At 44.2% G+C, this 23,730-nt stretch overlaps 1 protein-coding gene across 8 annotated transcripts in view; it reads left to right on the top strand.

The window, feature by feature from the left end:
• Positions 1–23,730, top strand: part of TRIO (trio Rho guanine nucleotide exchange factor) — a 268,477-nt gene that overhangs the window by 39,675 nt on the left and 205,072 nt on the right. The window contains exon 1 of one of the 8 annotated variants that reach the window (XM_081872948.1): positions 3,221–3,305. The exons of 5 other annotated variants lie outside the window; for them this stretch is intronic. In XM_081872948.1, coding sequence (XP_081729074.1) covers positions 3,236–3,305 — 70 coding nt within the window. In that variant the 5' untranslated portion in view covers positions 3,221–3,235. Of the gene's footprint in view, positions 1–3,220; positions 3,306–11,299; positions 11,319–23,707; positions 23,726–23,730 lie in introns of those variants that run through there. 2 more of the 8 variants (XM_081872952.1, XM_081872951.1) reach the window with 2 other exon arrangements.

The raw sequence follows: 23,730 nt of genomic DNA, 5'->3' as shown, positions 1-23,730 counted from the left end.
AGGCGGGCAGGGGGCAAAAGTCTAATTCTAATTTCAATGAGTGTGCCCTCCCACGGCACACCAGGCAACGTCTCGCGGCACACTAGTGTGCCGCGGAACACCGGTTGGGAAACACTGCCCTAAAGCCAAAATGGGCAAGGATTGCTTTGGGTCAGTTGTACTGCTTTGCATTGCAATTTCCTTAGGTAAGAGCAGGGGTCGGCAAGGTTTACCTCGCCTGGGCCGGTTCACTCCAGCACCGACCCCTCCGTGGGCCGGATTGCACGCATGCCCTGGATTTCTGGCGCAGACGTGATTCCTGGTGCCTGCGGAAACAAGTCCACGTGCCGTGCTGCGCCGGTTTAGCGCAGCGCATGGGGACTCGCCAAACAGGCGACTCAGTTGGGGGGCGGCTCATGGGCCGGTTAAACGACCCCCGTGGGCTGCTTGTGGCCCATGGGCCTTAAGTTGCTGACCCCTGAGTTAGGGCATAAGGAACCCCCCCCCATTCAGTAGTGGTGAGGTTATGTTGTTGTTGTTTAGTCGTTTAGTTGTGTCCGACTCTTTGTGACCCCATGGACCAGAGCACGCCAGGCACTCCTGTCTTCTACTGCCTCCCACAGTTTGGTCAAACTCATACTGGTAGCTTCGAGAACACTGTCCAGCCATCTCGTCCTCTGTCGTCCCCTTCTCCTTGTGCCCTCCATCTTTCCCAACATCAGGGTCTTTTCCAGGAAGTCTTCTCTTCTCATGAGGTGGCCAAAGTATTGGAGCCTCAGCTTCAGGATCTGTCCTTCCAGTGAGCACTCAGGGCTGATTTCCTTCAGAATGGATACGTTTGATCTTCTTGCAGTCCATGGGACTCTCAAGAGTCTCCTCCAGCACCATAATTCAAAAGCATCAATTCTTTGGCGATCAGCCTTCTTTATGGTCCAGCTCTCACTTCCATACATCACTACTGGGGAAACCATAGCTTTAGCTATACGGACCTTTGTTGGCAAGGTGATGTCTCTGCTTTTTAAGATGCTGTCTAGGTTTGTCATTGCTTTTCTCCCAAGACGCAGGCGTCTTTTGATTTCGTGGCTGCTGTCACCGTCTGCAGTGATCATGGAGCCCAAGAAAGTAAAGCACCCGCAAAGGTGTTCCATGAAGCTGCCTCCCTATTTAAATGTTGCTTGCTGTGGGTGCTGGGCCACTTGCTTCTGCACCGGTGGAATATCCTCCTGTGACCCAGGCAGTCTGCATGCTGCGCCATTTGTGTTGGACAGAGCCTATTAAAGTCTTAATAAGACAATAGCTGTGGGAAACATTTGGGCTCCATCTGCACGAAGCATTTAAAACAGCATCGTACCACTTTAAATGGTCGTGGCTCCCCCCGCCACCGAGTACCCTGGGAACTGTAGTTTGTTAAGGGCGCTTAGGGTTGTTAGGAGACCCCCGTTCCCCTCACAAAGCTAAAATTCCCAGATTTCCCAGAGGGATTTATTGTTACACCACTCTGGGAACTGTAGCTTTGTGAGGGGAACGGGCGTTTGCTAATAACTCTCACCTAGTTCCCCTACCCGCTTACCAGGCAGGTGGGGTATAAATAATAAAACTGTTATTATAATTTTTATTTTGCCTTCTTGGGGCAGTTGGGACTCTGCTCAGATAATGAGCGGAGGAAGTCTATAAGGTAATCTTGGCGGTTTTGCTACTTGCCTTCTCTCATTCCTTCAGCAGAAATGATTTAGTACAAAATGTTTAACTTTCTCCCCTGTCCAGGCTTTGTTTTAAAACGAGCTGCTTAAACCAATGCGTGTGTGTGGTTGTTGTTGTTTTTTATAGTACAGGTCCAACCAGTCTGAACCTTTCTGCTTTCCGTAGCGTTTTAAGGATTGTGTAGTTTAAGATCCAAATTGTCCTGAAATTGGCAACTGCCTGGCGCCTAGGCCTTACTGGGAGGGGAGTAGGCCAATTTCCTGCAAGTACCTTATAGCAAAGTTTCCTACGTTTACTGTAAATCATCTCTCTAAGGTCAGCTTTTAGAAGCTGTTTTGCATAACATGAAGCTGCATGTGGGGAGAACATGTATGCGCTTTGCAACTAATGTGGGTCCAATTGAGACCACATGGAGATCTCTGAATACCAGGCTGGTGACTAGGGAAAGCAAAATGTCACTTAGAGAAGGATCTGAAATATTTTCCTTTAATTAGTTTTATTCTGGATTGTTTTGTTTGATTTTTTTTTCTTTATGCGTTGCAAACTGCTTTGGGATTTGTTCTTTGAAATATAAAGCGGTATAAAAATGGAATCAATAATAATAATAATGATAATGATAATATCAGGGAAAGGGGAACAGTGTCTAGACCATGGGTAGGCAAACTAAGGCCCTGCGGCCGGATCTGGCCCAATTGCCTTCTAAATCCGGCCGGCGGATGGTCTGGGAATCAGCATGATTTTACATGAATAGAATGTGTGCTTTTATTTAAAATGCACCTCTGGGTTATTTGTGGGGCATAGGAATTCGTTCATTATTTTTTCCAAAATATAGTCCGGCCCCCCACAAGGTCTGAGGGACAATGGACTGCTGAAAAAGTTTGCTGACCCCTGGTCTAGACTTTCCATTGTGGTGACTGCAGCCCAGGTTTAAGGTGTCATTTGGTGATTAGATTTTATGTCTTGAGTTTCTAATCGTGTGTTTGTGTAGCGCTGAATAAAGCACGTACTGTTGGCATACTGTGGGCAGATAAACACTGACCAGCACTCCTTTCCAAAGCAGTAATATTAATGATAACAGAAAGTTTTAGCTTAAGGCAAAGCATTAACAGCAGACCAACCAGTGGGTAAAATGTTTGCATGCATAGGCCTTAGTGTTCACACATGCATAACCCTCAGTGTTCAGTGCACACAAATTAAACCTAAGCGAGTTTCTTTCTAGCGTGTTGGTTAGCATTCTTAATTCCTGCAATTCAGTTCTCCTGTCAGCAACCTCTCTTTCTACAAAGATTTGTTTGCAGCCCTTTCACTACCCCGGTCTGGGACCTTTCCCTATAGCAGTACTGGCCATGTCCTGTCGTTAGCTGTGAACAGTTGCAGCTTGGTATTACCAGGGGATTAAAAGCAATCATTGCCAAAGCCTATTTGGTAGCAAATCCAGTCAAAGCAACTGTTGAGCAAGCTGACGTCCTCACAGGGTCTGGGAGGAAGATGTCGAAGCAGACGTTGTGCGCCGGGCTATGGGTGTCGTGAAGACCCCAATCTTTAAGGCACAGCCATGGTGGAAGAAATACTGTATCTTCAAGATCTGCTGTTTCAGGAAGAGAGCAAGACAGAAAGGAGGGGAGGTAATTTAAGTTCAGCAAGAATTGGCTTTGGCTAGCCAGACGTTTGGCGCTGACCTAGTTTGTGCTTGCATTGAAGCAGTGAATTCCTAGAACCTGAAGCTGCCCTTGTCTTCCCTTTTTAAGAAGGGACCGTTTTGTTTTAGCAGTGAGCTTCAGGGTCTATAAGCAAGTATATTGATTTTTTTTTAAATTTAAAACCCCGTTTTTAAAGTTGTTGCTTTGATTATGCTTGAGATTTAGCCCTGTACTCAGCTGTTGCGTTTAGCTTCGTGTGTGTGTGTGAATGCTAATTAGCATTAAAGGGCTTGGTATAATTTCCTCTATCTTAGAAATATGTGACTCTCTTTTTTTACCAAATGGAAGCCAAAGAAAATGGAGGGTTGGTGATACTCTAAGAATGGCAGGCTGGTTTGTTGGTTAATAGTCATGTAGCTTGCTGAACCTATAAATGTATTTAGTGTTTCATCATTTCTTCAGTTGCAGCCTAGGATCCATTGTCTTGGTGATTTTCTTCAGGTGATTTTATATTATACCAAATAGCAATGGTTCATTCCTATATGCTGTATAGAACATGCTCTATATATTATAACAACCTTATTATTAATTGAACAGTGATTCATTTTGATGAGCCGTTTTAAAAAATATAGTGCTGTCAATGTACAGGTCGTTTTGTTGAGTACCACAAGCCAAAACCCCATTGAGTTTCCAATTTAAGTGTTGACAAGCGGAGGGGAGCAAATGAATAAATGCCTACATCATTTCCAGTTTGGTGCAGGGTATTTGTGTGTGTAACTGTAGAGACCATACAATGCTTTGTTGTTAAAAACGTAGAAAAAAGAGAATCCTGGCCCGGTGACGGCATTTGGTTTGGCCTAAGAGGTGTCAATGCGCGTCTAATTTTAGAAAATGGTGGCAGCATTCTTACTTGACACTGTTTCCTGGTAACCTTTTTGTTGATCCTTTTGAAAGGCATCTGAGAAGGAAAGTTACGCGAGAAAATGCCTGGTATGTGACCTCATTTTCCATTTCTGTTTCCAGATGTAACACTGTAGAGTCTCTTGAAAAAATAATAATAACGGGACTCTGGTCGTGTGATGGAAATGGCTACAGGTTTAATAATCTGATATTGCGGGCAGAAAAGAGCTAGGAAGTAATCAAGCCTATAAATGGCTTTTTCGGGGGTTGGCATGATATGTGCTTCATCTTTGCCATCTGATAACCTTCTATGGATATTTAAAAGCATAGGTCTGAGAAAGAGTAATACAAATGTGATCTTTGTTGGAGTGGCCACTTATGCCGGAAAATTCCCAGCCAAGGAGACTCTTGGAAGATGAAAATGCTGAATAAAAATATTGACTTTGCCACTAGGCTGCATTAATGCGATTTGCTTTTTAATCTTTTCATTTTGAGTCCCGGCCTTAATACATATTATAACATGAAAAACTGCAGTCGGGATTCCTGTGCTAAATATTACTGGCCTCAGATGCTGTGCGAAATTTCTGCGGCTTTCACAGTCAGGTCCTCGTCTTTTTCATGCGTGTGTTCCTGCCTATCGACTTATCTTTAGCAGCTCTCCGCTCTTCTTTACTGTCTCATTATGCAAGTATTTTCAAGTGAACATAGATCTTCAGACAGATTCCCCCCCTTCCTTTCCCAACTTCCTTTATGCATCTGTATCTAGGCCAAGCATTGTCGGACTCCAACTCCCATTAGCTGTAACCAGCATGGCGAATATTCAGAGCTGTGTGCTAAAAAGCAAAACAAAACATGCCACTGCTGGTTAGGAGGAATTAAAACTATTTCCTTGTCTAGAAGAGGGAATCAACTTGAAGATGTACCACACACTTGTAGGTGGCAACTTCTAACATTAAAAAAAAAACACACAATCTATGCTTCCGTGCTTGTGGTCAAATGTTACCATGATTGGAGTAACCTCACGGCTTTCCTGATAGTCTTCAAAGTGATTGCTTGATAAGCAAGCTCAGGTGGAGGATTCAAACACGTTTCAATGATAATTCAGCTGCTCCTGTTAGATGCTTAGCAAGCAGCAGCTGCTTACAGGCCCTGCCCATTGTTTGATACAGTGCAAGGCTTTCTCTTTATGTTGACTATCGGTGCAGCCCAGCAGCACGGTTTGCAAGCATTTGTTTACCTGGTGGAAGGTGAGGAGTTTGCTAAGTGATGTGTGTGCAACTGATGTATCCTGCTTTGGAAAGTGTACTTCGAACTTTATACTCTCGGTTTGCCCCACCCCTTGCTGCAAAGCCACAGGCCCATATTGGTGATCTCAACCTGTTGGTTTTACTGTTGTGTTGTGATTACAGTCCTATTACAAAGCTGTATACATCTGTACAGACACAGCAAATGAATTTGGGGGCATTGGCTGGTACTTTGCATCGGGATTTGAAGTTCAGTGGGACCACCAGGACTTTTTAGTGAGCACTCGTCTCTTTTCTCTCATATGGAAGCCGTATTTGGGGGTCCTTTGAATGATGCTATAACCTGCTTCCTTTCTGGTCTGAAGTTGCGGGGGGGCAAGAGGTGTGAATTTTGCTTCTCTTTGTGCTATTACAGTAGTACCTCAGGTTACGAGCTTAATTTGTTCCGGAGGTCCGTTCTTAACCTGAAACCGTTCTTAACCTGAGGCGCGCTTTCGCTAATGGGGGCCTCCTGCTGCTGCGCGATTTCTGTTCTCATCCTGGGGTTAAGTGTTCTTAACCTGAGGTACTACTTCTGGGTTAGCAGAGTTGGTAACCTAAAGTGTTTGTAACCCAAGGTGTTTGTAACCCGAGGTACCACTGTATTACACTTGACGGTAGCGTGCATATTTTGCTACAGTGAATTGGCTCTACAATTTTGTGTTGTTGTGGATTAATAGCATCTGATCGTGTTGACTTAGCACAGCGTCCTTAACTTTTCTATTGTGAGTCTTTTTCCATTGACAAAAAGGAAGGCCAGAGGTCAGGTTAAAGCAGCGATCGTATACAGTGCCCCAGACATTAGCAGTAGCATTGACACATAGCTTATATTTGGTTCTGGATCATGTCCCCAAGGTTCTGATTGTTGCTTTCCTTTTCCTCCTGTACGATTGTTGGACTTTTTAGGTAGCTAGGTAGTTTTCCTTTGCATATGACCTGGCAGTTCAGCCTGGCCATAGTCCTTCCGATGGCAAATTGTGAGCAGGCGTAGCTGTCAAAACTTCTTGTCTTGCCACAGTCCTATAGCATCACTGTGTAGTTTACCTGTTGCTTGGAAACGTTAGCTGTTACCTCTTTTGAGTTAGGTCCACAATCCACTCTCTTTTTCTTGTGGGTAGAAGTACAGTGGTTCAACAGTTTCCAGGTGTTTGTATACTTTTGGAATTAGACATCTGCTTCCATTGTTTATGATCAAAGTTGTACTCTAGTCTTTTTTTAAAAAAAACCAATAGCCCCTTATAATAGGTCTGGTCTCCATTTTCACTGTAGTACAATTGCCAATAGCTTCCAGTATGGATGAGAGATGCTTTGGGCTGCATCCATTTATGACAACTTAATGGTCAGCATCTTAAAAAGCAGAGACATCACCTTGCCAACAAAGGTCCATATAGTTAAAGCTATGGTTTTCCCAGTAGTGATGTATGGAAGTGAGAGCTGGACCATAGAGAAGGCTGATCGCCAAAAAATTGATGCTTTTGAATTATGGTGCTGGAGGAGACTCTTGAGAGTCCCATGGACTGCAAGAAGATCAGACCTATCCATTCTTAAGGAAATCAGCCTGAGTGCTCACTGGAAGGACAGGTCCTGAAGCTGAGGCTCCAATACTTTGGCCACCTCATGAGAAGAGAAGACTCCCTAGAAAAGACCCTGATGTTGGGAAAGATTGAAGGCACAAGGAGAAGGGGACGACGGAGGGCGAGATGGTTGGACAGTGTTCTTGAAGCTACCAACATGAGTTTGACCAAACTGCGGGAGGCAGTGGAAGGCAAGAGTGCCTGGCGTGTGTCGGCCAGAAGGTGTTAAAGAAGGATCGAACATTTTTCATGTATGCAACAACGGCAGCAAGGATTCTCATCGCAAAAAATTGGAAAACTCAAGATTTACCCACACTGGAAGAGTGGCAGATGCAGCTGATGGACTATATGCAACTGGCCGAGATGACTGGCAGAATCCGAGACCTGGGAGAAGAAAAGACGGAGGAAGACTGGGAGAAATTCAAGATGTATCTACAAAAACATTGTAATTTGTTTGAATGTTAAGAAGGATGCTAGATTATAAAAAACTGGCCACCACTAAACTAGATTTAAATTTGATGATAAGTGAGACTAAAGAAAATATAAAAATTTTATTGGAAAAAGTGTTAAATCATATTGGAATGTGTGGACATGAGATTGTAAACAAGTTGATAATTTGTTTGGAAAATTTTTTTTTTAATGATGTAAATGGGAGAGGGGGACGTGAGGGAGTCCAAAGAAGTGAAGAATTTGTTGTTATAAAAGTAAGATTGTTTTATGTGTGCATTTATATTTTAAAAAAAAAGAGTGCCTGGCGTGTTCTGGTCCATGGGGTCACGAAGAGTCGGACACGACTAAACGGCTAAACAACAAGAGTTGGAACGGACCTCAAGAATGTATAATTTGCTGTTGAAATGGAATACACGGGATGAAACGGTGAAATCAGCTATGATTAAATGGGCACAAGACATCGGTCATGACATTATGTTTGCTGACTGGGAACAGTTATGGACCACTGGTGTTAGATTTACTGCATGTAATGCCTTGAAAGAAAATATAATGAAAATGATCTATAGGTGGTACATGACCCCAGTCAAGCTTGCAAAAATCTATCATTTGCCCAATAATAAATGTTGGAAATGTAATGAGACTGAAGGTACTTTTTACCACCTTTGGTGGACCTGCCCGAAGATTAAAGCTTTTTGGGAAATGATCTATAATGAAATTAAGAAAGTCCTTAAGTGGACCTTTCCTAAGAAACCTGAGGCTTTTCTCTTGGGCATGGTTGGCCAATTGGTGTCAAAGAGGGACAGGAATTTTTTTATGTATGCTACCACAGCAGCAAGAATTCTTCTGGCAAAGTATTGGAAGATGCAAGAACTACCTACTCTGGAAGAATGGCAAACAAAGGTGACGGACTTTATGGGACTGGCTGAGATGACTGGCAGAATCCGCGACCAGGGGAAGGAGACAGTGGAAGAGGACTGGAAGAAATTTAAAATATATCTTAAAAACTGTTGTAAAATTGAGGAGTGTTAAGATGTCAAGGGGTAAGAAGCAAAGAATTACAGCTGTAATTAACAACTTAAAGAAAACTTAACGAAAGGGAATTATAGATAAATTGACTAAAGGGTTGCTAAAGAATCGTAAAACAAGGATGCAGTGATGGGGAGGTATGGGGAAGTCGAAGGAAAGAAGGTGCATGAAAATAAGATTATGAAGTTATACATGTTTAAATGTTTTGTATGTTTTTGTTTTGTTTTTCGTTTGTCTTTATTATGTGTTTGGAAAATGAATAAAAATTATTATAAAAAAAAGAAGAGTTGGAACGGACCCTGGGGGTCATCTAGTCCAACCCCCCAGTGTTGCAGGAATCCGCATGTAACTCACGGGCTCTGCCACTGAGCAAAGCCCCCCATCGAAACACAAACCAGAGTGAATAAGTCTCGCTACTCACTGCTGCATTGGTCCTAAATGGATTCCATTTGGGAGATGTACCAACATAGGCAAGCTTTTGGGTTTGTTGGGTTAGGGGCTCCCCAAGAAGGCAACCTTTTCCTTCAGGATGTGACAAACGTTTTGGCTTGGTTTGGGATCAGATTGCATTGCCTAAAAGGGAGGATTAAAAGAAGCTTTTTCCAGCAATGCTGTACAAGTGAAAAATATGTTACCTTGGAACTATAGCAATGATTATTAGCTTGGTTAGGAGTTAGTATCAGGGTGCTTTTGAGCCCCAGAGAGAGTTCCTGGATTAGCAGGAAGAAAAGTTTATGCAGGTTCTTGTGTGGCAGGTGGTATGGGATGGATTTCCCCCCTTAAAGTAAGGTGAAAAGATTCTCTTCTCAGATAGGAGTAATAAGCAAGCTCAGAAGAAGTTTTCTGCACTTTCCAAGAGAAGTTTTCAGCAGTCTTTCTTCCTGTTAAATGTTAATCCAGTGCCCCCAACAGACTGTGAACTTTCTGTGGGAACAAACCTAACCTCCTTCCTGGCTTTTGCGTGTTCCCCTTTTCTTCTCTGATGCTGCTGTGAGGAGGAGCTCAGCTGTTTCTCCCTCCATTTTTTATTAACCACAGTTTGTCCGAACCAGAGAAACCATGGTTCACCTTAACTGCTGTTAGCGGAGACGCGCTTATGAAACTGGCTTGTTTTCATGACGATTACCCACCGGTTGTGGTGCACCAAACTGCACTTAATCTAAAGGAGATGCTTCTGGTCTCCCTGAAGCCCGTTTAGGAGATGAAGAGGGGAACGGTTGAGCCTGGGATAGAGGCTCCATCCTTGTAATGCTGAACTGTGGTTTAGCATTTGCATCTGAAGGAAGCTGCCAGTGGGAGGCTTAGGGGTGGGGAGGGGAATATGGTTACAAAGCATTAGAATAGTAGGAAGCAGTGTTAGAAACTTAGGTGTATAGCTAGAGGGCGCATGGTTCCTTAAAACAAGGTCACAGTCACCAATATGGAATATCTCGTTGCTGTTTTTGGGCAAGACTGTTTTCAAGTCTTATTTTTCAAAGGATGGACTGATCGATTCAGAGTTAAACATCTGGCTAGCTCTGATGACAACCTTGAGCTAGGTTAAGAACTTGGAGAACTTAAGGAAGAAAAGTCACTTGATCCAGGGAGAGTCCACACAAATATTAGCCTATTCCTACCTCTTAATGGTAGGACGCAGGTGGCGCTGTGGGTTAAACCCACAGAGCCTAGGACTTGCCGATCAGAAGGTCGGCGGTTCGAATCCCCACGATGGGGTGAGCTCCCGTTGCTCGGTCCCTGCTCCTGCCAACCTAGCAGTTCGAAGCACATCAAAGTGCAAGTAGGGAAGGTAAACGGCGTTTCCGTGCACTGCTCTGGTTCGCCAGAAGCGGCTTAGTCATGCTGGCCACAAGACCCGGAAGCTGTACGCCGGCTCCCTCAACCAATAAAGCGAGATGAGCGCCACAACCCCGGAGTTGGCCACGACTGGACCTAATGGTCAGGGGTCCTTTTGCCTTTACCTCTTAATGGCTGCACAGATCATTCAAAACGTAGGAATATTCTTCACAACTGTGAGCAGGGCAGTGGGGTGGGGTGGGGGAAAGTGAAGACAAGCTACAACAATTAACTATAATGTTGCTCCCTGCTTCCGCTCAGGTTGCACAGAAGCTGCATTTTGGTTCCTGAAATGCATTCTGATCGTGCAGATAAAATATAGCTGATAGACTTCTACAGGATGTGTTGCTTGTGTGTGAAAACAGTCAAGATCCAGTGATTCCCAGGCATGCACTTCCAGATGCTGGAGACATCAGGCACCATTCTGGCACCTGAGCATCTTGGTCGCAGGTGGCCGATAGTCAGGTGGAAAAAGCGCCTGGCTAATTTCAAACGCCATTAGGAGCTGATAAATTACAAAGCAATTTACAAAGGTGACAGTTGTGGCTGTCCTCACTTACAGTCAGGGCTGCTGTGGCTTTCCTCCCTCTCACATATTTATAGAAGAGAGCTATATTTCTATTTATCGATCCGTTGTTATAGCTGTAACTCTTGACCAAGTGCCTAGCAGACAAAGGTCTTCAGACATTTATGGTTGCTGATGATAACCTAAGAGGTACAAACAGAGGCAAAACGGTGTTAAAGTTTTGCAGAAGGAATGGTTCATAACGTCTCTGTGTGTGTGTGTGTGTGGTGCATTCACTCGTGAATAACGCAGGAAAATGCACACAGACTATTTCATCTCCAGACAGTGCTTTGCGTAGCAGAGGTGGATCTTAAGAAACTAGCACAGACCATGCAGACCTTGTAAGAGCCACATGGTTAAACAAAAGGTAAGCGCTGCATTTTTGTACTGATGAGAGGGCTGATTTGTGTGTTCTCTGAGCAGGGAGCTGGCTACAGCCGACTGAATTCAGGCAGGCAGCAAGAGCTTGGAAAAAATGGGTGTTCCCTTAGTGTGGCTTATGTCACTAGTGTTCGCCACTGGCCAGAGCGCTGACTTAATAGGCAAAGCACAATGTAAGTGAAGCAGCCGGCTGGGCTGAGCAACAAAGGGAGTTGCCACCAGTTTTTTTGTGTGTGTTTTTTAATGCACATCTGGGGAAAAGAGTGTTTAGTGCAGTGGAGTTGCCTCACCCTTAGGAAGGAATTTTTTTTTTTTTAATGACAAATGGAAAAGGGAGTGACCTTCCTGTCCTCCGTTTACAAAACTCCACCCTTTGAATTCGTCCAGAAATCAGGTTGCCGTCCCAATTTTGCTGTGAGTTTAATGCCATCTGTGGCTCTTGCTTGAGGTTTTAAAAGCAGGTTTCATCAGATTGCTTTGTTTGGGGTGGGAGAGGGAAAAACAGGTGTGTTTTTTGTGTGTGCTGAGTTCTTTCTGACATCTGGAAGCCCACGTAAAAAGAGGGGGATCAGGGCAAGGGGGATCTCTCTCTCTCTTTTTTATTTTATTTTGTGACATTTTCAGCTCCAAAGGTAGGAGGAGGCAGGTGATAACTGCAGGAGCAGAAGAGGCAAAGCAGCTCCATCTGGCTGGGTGCTTTTGGTTTAAGCGTATTCACTGGCTCAGCTCTGCAAAGCGATGATGTAATCCGTTCTGCTGCAAGGGCTGCTGACTGTGGGTAGATGTTCTGTTGCTGCATTTTGCGCGGATACCCGTGGCATTGTGCTGCTTCATTATCCAGAGTGGTTTCAGAGCTATCGTAAAAGGCGGCAGGTAGATTTTTGCCCCTTTCCCTTTGGAGTTTTGAATGATCTCCAGCATTGCGTCGCCTCTGACTTCTAGCAGGGCTGTGTTTGCTTATTAGAGAGGCGAGGGTTATCCCATGTCCTCACAACTTGCCACTGTCAACATGGAATCTTTGGGACATCTGCCTGGGGATTGGGTGCTGCCCTTATCCTCGGCTTTAGGGTGAGGCGGGGGAAGAAAGATGGGTTGCTCATAGCAACCACTTGCCTACATAAAAAGTGCATTTTTTCCTCTTTTGTGTGTAGCTCATTTTTCTTGGGATCTGAAAACATGTCACATATGGGTTTACTGCAGGAAAATCACGGATTTTATTTTTTATTTTTTTGCAATAAAAATGTGTTTTTCTTTTAACCAATGCATTTTTTATCGGGATTCAGATGGTGCTTTTGAGATAGGGATATTGGGGTGGCAATTTTCCAGGAGTGGTTTGAAAGGAATTCTGCAGTTTAGCACCAAACCTTTGTGCACAAATGCACAGCAACCAAAACTCTTCAAATCGTAGCGGAGGGAAGCAAAAAACTGATAAGAAGGAAGATGAGCTAGCGCAAAATGAGCAAATTGGGGGAAGAGTTCAGGCATCAAATTGGGTTTCTTTACAATTGAAATCGGGGCGGAGGGCTCCTTAATCCTTACATGATTGTGCTTCTCTTACTCAGTTTTGCAATTGCTCTTAACCGTTCCCAATACCACTTTCAGTAGGGTGGGTTTTTCCTAAAGCATTATATGGGGAGTTGGTGTTTCTCCAGCAGAGATGGCACACTGACTTAGAATCATAGAGTTGGAAGGGAGCCCTGAGGGTCATCTAGTCCAACCCTCTGCAATGCATGAATTTCAGCACATGGTCTCCCATCCAATTTGAAACCATACTGGACCCTGCTTAGCTTTGTGAACGTGCTAGTGGTTTTATCGCTGCACCGCTTTTGGTGGTTTTATAAAAATCTGACAATGCTTCAACCCTCCCCTAGTCAAAAAAAGACAGGATGTTTTCCTTTGGTCCTTAGGACAGAAATAAGTTTTTAATTGTTTGGACAGTGTTTGGTGAAACTTCTTAAGCAGGGAGCAGAATGGCCAGCAAGCTTTCTAGTGATTGGAGAATGAGATGTTATTGTCTACCTTAGGACAAAAAGCTAGGAGGGTAGTAATTCACACGATTCATTGTTGCAGAACTGCACTCTTCTTGGTGTGGAATGTCAAGAGCACACAATCCTGAAAGGATTGCCAGTTATGTAGCTGGGGATCACATAAGAAACATTTATAGTCCCCGAAAGGGGTTAGAATTTGAACTCACAGATTTATGAAGTGTAGTGTTTATAATTATCTGGGTTGCTGTGTTTTGAAGTTGGAGCAAACATGGATATCTGACACCTGCTTCATCCCCTTAAGATGCTCCAAAATTTTAGTTACACGTCAAGTAGGATTTAACTTGTTCACCCAAGACCCAGTCCCTTGCACTATTCTCCACAAAAATCTCACCTAGAAATATAACTCCATTTCTTCAATTTCCCATAATCTTTGACCTGTTGGTGTGTTTGCAATTTCTTTCTTTTTAAATAATATTTTTATTAAATTTTCAACAAAAACAAACATCAAAAACACAACAACCACCAAAAACAAAGAAAAATATACACAAAAACAATATCAAATCCATAAAATGAGATTCTGTTGGACTTCCCTCTCCCCTATTGTTAATCATTTCCTCCTGCATCTTTTATGATAATCCAAAATCCTTTATCTCCCCATTGTGTCCAAAATTCACCATCAAACTACAAAATTCACCATTTTCAAGTGGACCACTTGGGATTGCTGGCTACCAGGACTCTTGCAATGATTGCTGGGCTGGGTGGACCTTAACCTGACCTGTTGAGGAACTCTTTATCATGTTAACAAAGAAAGCATGTGAAGGAACATTTAACACTGATTAGTTGTGCCTTCAGTACTTCGTTGTTGTTGACATCCATCTGTCTTAAGAGGGCGCCTCCAAGGGTGAGGTCAAACCACTGGATTGGCAGTACTGAAGTGACCTTCCATGGTACACGAGGCTGATCAGTGTGTCTGAAGGTCCTGGACTGGCCAGATGACAAGACCCTCCTCTCTGCCTCACTGATGTGGTCCAAAGAAAAGCAGAACAACATGTTTGGCACCTGCTTGGCTGCAGGAGTTGCCGGAAGGGGGCATGGGGGCATCGTATTAGGGATTCCACTCTGGATTTGTGTAGGATTTACTCCCTATCTTCTCCTGAAGATATCCCACAAGGCGGCAGAGTTTTACTTTACTACTAAGGGATAAGAAATTAAGAAGAAAAGGTAAAGGACCCCTGGACGGTTAAGTCCAGTCAAAGGCAACTATGGGGTTGTGGTGCTCATCTCACTTTCAGGCCAAGGGAGCCAGTGTTTATCCGCAGACAGCTTTCCAGGTCTAAATTACTTCTGGTGCAACAGGACACCATGATGGAAACCAGAACACACAGAGACGCTGTTTACCTTCCTGCCGCAGCGCTGCCTATTTATCTACTTCACTGGCGTGCTTTCAAACTGCTAGGTTGGCAGGAGCTGGGACAGAGCAACAGGAGCTCACCCCGTTGTGGGGATTCGAACCGCCTACCTTCTGATCGGCAAGCCCAAGAGGCTCAGTGATTTAGACGGTAGCGCCACCCACGTCCCATTACATCTTGGGGTATTTCACTATGCTACTGCTCTGTCAATTCAAAACTAGTGCTGAGAGAATATGGCCTTCTAAAATTCTCAGAAAACTGAGAAACTCTGATTCTCTTTATGTTCAAAGGAACTCTGTCTTGGTTCATATTGTTGGAAGAAGGTAGCTGGCGTTGACCGGAAGGAGTAGGGGCCATGCTCATTGTTTCCCTTGCCCATATTTAGATGAAATTAAGACTATTAGGTGGCGCTGGGTGGCGCTGTGGTCTAAACCACAGAGTCTAGGGCTTGCCGATCAGAAGATCGGCGGTTCGAATCCCTGCGACGGGGTGAGCTCCCGTTGTTTGGTCCCAGCTCCTGCCAACCTAGCAGTTCAAAAGCACGTCAAAGTGCAAGTAGATAAATAGGTACCGCTTCGACGGGAAGGTAAACGGTGTTTCCGTGTGCTGCTCTGGTTCGCCAGAAGCGGCTTAGTCATGCTGGCCACATGACCTGGAAGCTGTACGCCGACTCCCTTGACAAGTAAAGCGACATGAGCGCTGCAACCCCAGAGTCATTTGCAACTAGATCTAATTGTCAGGGGTCCCTTTACCTTTAAGACTATTATAACTGGATCTAGTTTGCTGGATCCAGATTTCTCCACCTTCTTACCTGGTAAAATGGGAGCTACAGTTTCGCTGATTATTATCCAGGGGATGACTGACAATCCTCAAAAGTTTGGTAGGGCCTTGAAAGAGAACAATTTTTTTTAAATTGTCAAGATTTTCTGGTAAATGTCAAACGCTTTGGCAGTTTCTGGGGGTTTGACGGTGAAAAGGACTGACTGCAAAACTGAGGAGTGGGCTGGCTTCTATTTTTGTGTGGGCGGCTCCCCCCCCTCCCTCTAATCCGTCTGTGGCCCACCAACCTGTTTTCCAGCTAAGGTAATATTTAAAAGGCTCTGTGTATCTACTTCATAGTGGGTGGAATTTTGTGTGCCTTTTATACAATCTGGAACCAAATGATCTCATCCTGGTCGGATGCTGCATTACGAGAAAGCACGCTTTTATCCTGACTTTCAGATGAGCTAGGATTATTTTAAATATTATGCTTGGTGGGGGTTTTTGTTGTTGCTTTTGGCAGTAGTGGTCTCCTTGGCTTTTTTTTTGCTCAAGAAGAGTTGGAATGCTTCCCAAGTTTGGATTGACTTGCATGTTACGTTACGTTAATTTGTTTGAGGTCGAGACGGCATTATTCACTCAGATGGCACAGTTTAGTCTTGGTTTTCTCTTGTATAAATCACGAATTTGGAATGACTGACTCTCAGCAGCGATGCTCCTTAGGAAGGAAAATGGGCAATAAATCTGCATTTGGGGCCGTTCTGTGTACTTATCTTTACATTGTGGCGATTACAGTAATTGACTGATAACAGGAAAGTGTGATGCTCTGGTCCCAGTGCTACTGGTAAGCTGAGCATTTCCTCTCGCTAAAGCAAGCAGGTTTGCAACTTCAAAACTCCTAATGTTGATCTGGCCATTGCTGATGGGTTTGCACAGCCAGCAAACTAGAAATAATATAAAGGGCAATATGGTGGCATGCTCAGCTGCTAGAAACTACAGTCCTTTGATATCAAAGTGGGGAGGAGATTTGCAGGGACTGCGTTTAGTGGGCTTCCTCCAACTTGGCCCTCCAGATGTTTTTGGCCTACAACTCCCATGATTCCTAGCTAGCAGGACCAGTGGTCAGGGATAATGGGAATTGTAGTCTCAAAAACATCTGGAGGGCCAAGTTTGAGGAAGCCTGGCGTGTATGGTGCAATATCCTCATTGCACGTAAAAAAGAACACCATGCATTTAGATAATGCATATTCAGCTCCAAAATTTACATCCTCACTTTGCATAATCCTGGTTTTGGTAGCTCTGGGGAGATGCAAGGAACTGTGCCAAGATGCTTGCCTCTTCCCTCCACCCTTCCATGTGTGTTTCATCCTAAAGTTTTGGTATTTTGCTCCATTTGTAAAACGGGCACATATGTGCTGTGCCACTGGCTCTTGCTTAAATATGGTGGCTCATTCTAGACCAGAGTCAGATGGAAAGTGAAGGTTCTGTCCATAACAGAATCTTCATCCGAACCAGCAGCCTATTGGAGCTAGTGATTCTTTGCAGATTCAACCTTGCTGCTGAATATAAACCTGGCGAGTTCTGATTAAGAGACATCTTGTTAACAGCTGCCTAAAGGTGATTTCCTCCACCCTATCCTTTCGGCTCTCCAACTTTGAGTCCAATTCTTGTGTGGAGCCAGGGCAACCATCCCAAGTTGCCAACTCTCTTTTTTTGCTTAGGAAAGCTTGCCTGTAGATTCCTGTCCCCCTTCTTGATTCTTCCTTTCCTGCTATTGCTGCTACTTTCTCTTCCCTGCTGTCCACACCTAGTCCCTTTCTAGTCAAGCTTGTGGCTATGCAAGTTGTGTAATATTCACACTGAGTGCTAGTAAATGGAACTATATATGGCAGCAGGAAGAAGAAGAAGAAGAAGAAGAAGAAGAAGAAGAAGAAGAAGAAGAAGAAGAAGAAGAAGAAATATTTATACCCTGCCCTTCCCGGTTCAGAAAACCGGGTTCTGGGCGGCTAACAACAAATTTAAAACACTTAATTGATGCAACAAAAAAAACATAAAATACAGTATGAAACGTGAATAACAATCAATTCAAAATTCAAAAATCAATTTAGGGGGGAAATCCATCCAATAAACATTAGATGATCACCAGGACTAGCTGGCTAAATTAGTCCTATTTGGGCCAACGAGGAGACCAGGGGAGAATTAGCTGTGGGATCCAGAGTGGGTAATCTTCATAAAAAGGGGAGGGGGAGGGAAGGAAGGGGAATAAAAGATCAGGCTAAGTTCAAATTGAAAGCCAGGCGGAATAGCTCTGTCTTACAGGACCTGCGGAAGGAAGTTAAATCCTGCAGGGCCCTGGTCTCATGGGACAGAGCATTCCACCAGGTCAGAGCTATCGCTGAGAAGGCAGCCTCCTGCAGGTTTTAGTCATCAGAAAAAACTGCTTCAACCCAACCTAACAATATGTTGGACTAACTTTGAGCCTGATCCTCAAAGTGTGATACTGATAGCTCCTTGTATGCAAACTAAGTAGCCGCGGTTCTGTGGCTTTTGTGACTCTTGAAGGAGTTTGGGCTGTAGTATCAAAGTTCAAACACCAGTTACACCACCACCACTTTATGTCCTCTAAGAGTCTAGGTAGCTGAAATTGTTTAAAGAGTTTGGGGAATAAAGGCAGCCAAGCAAATTAAAACTTTTTTTTTAACAGAGAAATTAACTGATTAAGAAATCCAATTAATCATATTTTCTGATCCCTTGTCCCCAATGTTCCTTCTCCCCAGCATCACCATCAAAAATGGAAAAAAAAGCTTAAAAAAACAAGACTTTTCTGGCATGAGTATTCCAGAGTTGGTTTCTGTTAGGGCTGGTTAACAGGCAGAAGAAGACTTTGGGCGCCCTAAGAAAATTTGCAATGGTTTTTCGTCTTTCCCTTTTTCAAGTTTTAAATCACTGTACTTTTCCATGTATAAGACGAGTTGTTTTTTTAAATAAAAAAGTATGTTAAAAAATTGGGGTCGTCTTATACGTGGATTGTCAGTGGCTATTTGGTGTGTTATTGGTGACTTTGTCAAGGGCTTGTGTTGACTGGCTGTCGCTGCGGCAATAGGGCGGACGATTGGCGGCTTCTGCCGGCGCGGGGACAGACGATAGGTGGGTTTTGCGACAAGTATGAGTGGCAGTGTAGGTCAGGCTGGTGAGCGATTTTTGGCAATCCCCCCCCCAAAAAAACTCAACAACTCTGGGCCACCCCCTGCAAGAAAAAGCTCAATAATGCTGAGCAATCTCCCCCCATTTTCTTAATTTGGAGTCCCCCAAAATAGGGGGTGTTTTATACACGGCGACGTGTTATACACGGAAAAATACGGTAAATCGTTCAAATTCAACCGAGCATATCGGATCCAGTCCATACCATCTACTCTCAAGAGTATCTTATTGAAAATGCACCCACAGAGCACCCAGGATGGTGATCTGTATGGCTATCTCTATGTAGCTTTTTTGGAGTGGTTGGTCATTTACCAGAGAAGGTTGTAAGATGGGGGGTCTGAGTTCAGTCCCGGGTCCAGAGTGGTGAGTAAAATCAGTGTCAGGGAACTGACATCGGAGCCAGGAGTGGAGGCAGAGCTCCCAAACAATGCCGGAGAAGGGGCAAGCAGGGAGAGAGGGAACTCTTCGGCTGGGGAAGGAAATCAGCGTAACACCAGGGATAAAGGGGGGCGGTCAGGGGAATCAGAGAGGGGTCTCCAGGACTCTTCGCTGGAGACCAGCGGGGAGAGCACAGGTCCTCCTCTGCCCACAACCACCCTGCACAGAAGACTTCTGCGCAGGGAAGGTAGGCGTAGACTTGGCGTCAAAGAGCTTTTGTGCTGGAAGAAGTTTAAGAAACGCCCACTGACGGATTCTGCTAGTGACTGAACAGCCACGAAGTGAAGGGCTGTCCAGCCAGGAAAGGTTCAACCAGGCTACCTAGCCAGGAGTGGCGGCAACTTACGCACGAGCAACCCCCATACAACCATTACAATCAGGAAGTGCTTAACTGGAGTTGGTAAGAAGCCCCTGCAAAGATCTCATAGAATCCATCCAGAATAAATTGGAAAAAAATGTTTAAAAGTACTTTTCCAAAAAAACAACAACCCAGAGTCATTTTCATTGGGGATAATTCAGACTGAAATTCCCAGCTGCCAAAAAAGGTTATTTATGTATGCTATTACTGTGGCCCATGTTTTGTTAGCCCAGAAATGGAAAACGAGCAAAGTCCCAACCAAAGAAGAATGGCAACTTAAGCTGACAGAATATGCGCAGCTTGCAGACTTAACATATAGAATAATTCTCATGGGGATGTGGTGGCCACTGTGAGAACAGGGTGCTGGACTAGATGGGTCACCACTAGGCTCTTTTGGGTGTTTTTGTTTTATTGTGAAGTGGGGACACTGCCCTCCATTAGGACATCACTGTCAAGATGCTCAGTGAACTGATACAAACATAGGGCATGACTTTTCTAGATGGTTCAATAAATTCAGTATTTGGTGAAACTCCCAAGTACTGTTCTTAAAAGCTTTCTCCTAGTCTTCTTCTTAGGTTAGTCTTGTTTCATACCATTATTGCAGCTTGTAAAGGTAAAGGACCCCTGGAAAGTTAAGTCCAGTCAAAGGCGACCATGGGGTTGTGGCGCTCATCTCGCTTTCAGGCTGAGGGAGCCGGCGTTTGTCCTCAGATAGCTTTCCGGGTCATGTAGCATGACTAAACCACTTCTGGTGAAATGGAACACCACAACGGAAGCCAGAGCACACAGAAACGCCGTTTACCTTCCTGCCACAGCACTACCTATTTGTCTACTTGCACTGGTGTGCTTTTGAATTGCTAGGTTGGCAGGAGCTGGGACCGAGCAACGGGAGCTCACTCCGTCGCGGGGATTGGAACTGCCAACCTTCCAATCCGCAAGCCCCAGGCTCAGTGGTTTAGACCACAGCGCCACTCACGCTTGTACCCAACAGTGAACTGATTAGGGTTGCCAGATTTCTAGAAGTAAAATTGAGCTTTTGGGGGGAAATGAAATTCAAAGTTGCTGAACTTTTTTAAGGAAAAAATTCTGGATGTATGGCAACTCTTGTACTGATGGGATATTAAGAATTACAGTGTTAGTGGCTCACTTTTGAAATGTACATAGGATTAGCATTGATTTCATATATCTAAAGGAGATTATAGCTTTATAGATCTTAACCTTTTCCTTTTAGTTGTCTGAAAAGCTTTGAAGACCACCACAGATGGGTTAAATATTTTTGCTGATAGTTTTAGTTGCTCTGGCGTGGCTGCACATGCATGGGTGCTGCATTCATTCACATAAAACAACAACAGGAGATTCATCTATGTAGGTGAAGGAATGTATGCTTGAGTTTGGCCGCTGAAATGCTTCATTGACGGAACGGAAATATTAGTTCATTGACTATATTTCTATCCTGGTTTTTGCAGGTGGGCAGCGAGTTTGCCTCTCAGAACGGCTTATGACAATCTAAGCGCTAAAATGCATCTTAAAAAATTATAAAATACCCAACAGTAGTAGCGAATCAACAGTAATAAAAGAGGAAAGATTGGGATCTGACTGGTTTAAAACAGTGAAGATAAATGTTCATCTGCTGTGAGTTCTTGGACATCACAGAATGGTTTCTCTGCTTTTTCAGGCTTGGCTTCTTAGGGGATCCTCATTTTGAGCATCGGCTCATCTGTCTTTCAGCGGAAGTGACTAGTATTTCAGAGAGTTGAGTGTAGCACCCTTGAAGTATAGCTTCTCAATTGCAATTGCACCTTTCTTCTCTGAAATAGAGATTTGACATGAGATGTGATGAGTAAGTTTTAGAAATGAGTCCTTGGAAAGTGCATGCAGTCATACCTTGGGTTAAAGACGCTTCAGGTTGCATCCTGCGGCGACTCGAAAGTAACGGAACGGGTTACTTCCGGGTTTCGCCGCTCATGCTTGTGCAGACGCTCAAAATGATGCCATGCACAGAAGCAGCAAATCGTGACACGCGCAGACACGGGTTGCATTCTGCTCAGGTTGCAAATGGGGCTCCGGAATGGATCCCGTTTGCAACCAGAGCTACCACTGTAATTCAAAAAGCAGCCAGACCCCTGAAATGGAGGGTAGAGGAAAAGCCCATGCACAGTTGTTGTTGTTGTTGTTGTTGTTGTTGTTGTTGTTGTTGTTTTTAAAAAAACAAAACAAAACCAGAGGCCAGTCCATCTAGTGTAGGCATAGGCAAAGTTGGCCCACCAGATGTTTTGGGACTACAACTCCCATCATCCCTGACTGCTGGTCCTGTTATCTAGGGATGATGGGAGTTGTAGTCCCAAAACATCTGGAGGGCCGACTTTGCCTATGCCTGATCTAGTGCCTAGAGTGGATTGCTGCTTCCCTGCTCTTTTTGTTCCTCCAAACTTTGGGCTTGGGAGGACAGTTTTGCAGGTGATAGAACTTGAAAGAGGAGAAGCCAGCCAAAGGGGTGAAAAACAAACAGGATATATGCTATAATATTGTATGGGAGCAGAACAAAAACATCTGTAAAGTGATGGGCAAGGAGATTATCCATGCTTCCTCCAGGTGCTTCCCTGTGCTCAAATCCTCCTGAGATGGCAAGGCAAATGGACAAAAGAATTATTATTTCCTTGGACTTTTATGTCCGATAACATTACTGTTGTGAAATATGGACACAGTGTGTAGAACGAAGCTTAGAGGGCAGTTTATTCCATTTTCACGACTTTTCCCCAGCCTAGCTGTTAAGTTCCGCATTGTATTTGAGGTTTCACGTGACGTAAAAGCTACTTCTGGAACTGTAGTGCTCATTTCCTTGTTACTTGCTTCCAGAAGCAACCCATTTGCAAATAGTACAGACATGCGTGCTAAACATATTCCACTGTAGTTGCAGATAAAATATGGAAATTGGAATAAACTGGCATGTGAATGCAGCCTTAGAAAATACTGGCTGGAGTGGCTGTACTGCATTGTAGGGCTCTCTTAGCCAAATCTTTTGCAGGATGCTTAAGGAATTATTATACCTGCATTTAATGGTAGATAAGAATGTCATACTAGAATGTTAAAATTGCTTAAAGAGAACAGATATGGGTGTATGAAGGCATACTTTTGTGATTTTAAAAAATGTACGTGATGTTCAAGGTTATATGCATTGAACGGCTCAGGACCGCAATACCTCAAGGACCTCCTCTTTCCATATGAACCTACCTGGACCCTGAGATCATCTTCTGAGTCCCTCCTTTGTGTGCCTCCTCCTCGAGAGGTCCACAGGGTAGCAACATGAGAAAGGGTCTTCTCTGCAGTGGCTCCCTGTCTGTGGAATGTTCTCCCCAGGGAAGTTCGCCTGGTGCCTTCATTATACACCTTTAGGCGCCAAGCAAAAACATTCCTTTTTAACCAGGCCTTTGGTTGATCTGATTGACATCCTATCCCCTTTTAAAATATGTTTTTTTGTGAGGAGGGGCTATTGGGTTGCTGTTTTTATTTTGATTGTATATTTTGTGGTTTTATATTCTGATTTTGTTCTGTGAACAGCCCTGAGACCTCCCCTCCTTGGGTATAGGATGGTATATAAATTCAATAAATAATAATAAAATGATAATAACGGGGGTGGGGACGAAGTATCAAATAAGATCAAACAAAGTTTGGATCGCTTATGGGGGGGGAGTGTGTTGCCTAAAAGTACTATTCCTTGCCTACAGTGGGGTTTATTATCTTGGCTGTTTATAGCGGAGAGTTTGTTATCTGTGACATTTGTGGTTTGCGAGGATAAACAGAAAAGAAGCATTGCAAAAATGGGCAGTTCTCGCCACACTCATGAAGCAAATTAGTTGTTTCATTGTTCCTGCGGAAATCTTGTGGCCCTGTTAAATTCAGGCTTGTCAAAGCATAAACGACTGTGCTTTGTTAGGTCAGGTAGGAACGACGTGAAGCCCAGTTCATGAATCGATACGGTTCAAGCGTCGGCATGGAATAATGAGAGAATAATTTCCCTCCCGTGTGCTGCGTGCAAGCGGGATTCAAATAAGGGAGCTCTTTCTGAGCTCCCCAGCTCGGATCTCGGCTGCACTGCCTTGCTCTCTCGCAAATCCGGCGAATACTGCAGGCATTGCAGTGGAATCAGGAGCTGCAGACTGCCCTGATTTTGAAAAGATGACATCATCTCTATTAATGTGCGGTGCTGAGGATGCTGGAGGGAGGGATGCCGAGCCAGTGTGTGAG

Source organism: Podarcis erhardii (assembly GCF_964252035.2).
Source record: "Podarcis erhardii genome assembly, chromosome: 8".
NCBI lineage: Eukaryota > Metazoa > Chordata > Lepidosauria > Squamata > Lacertidae > Podarcis > Podarcis erhardii.
Note: the sequence above shows the minus strand (reverse complement) of the source record. Positions and strands in the feature narration are given on the sequence as shown.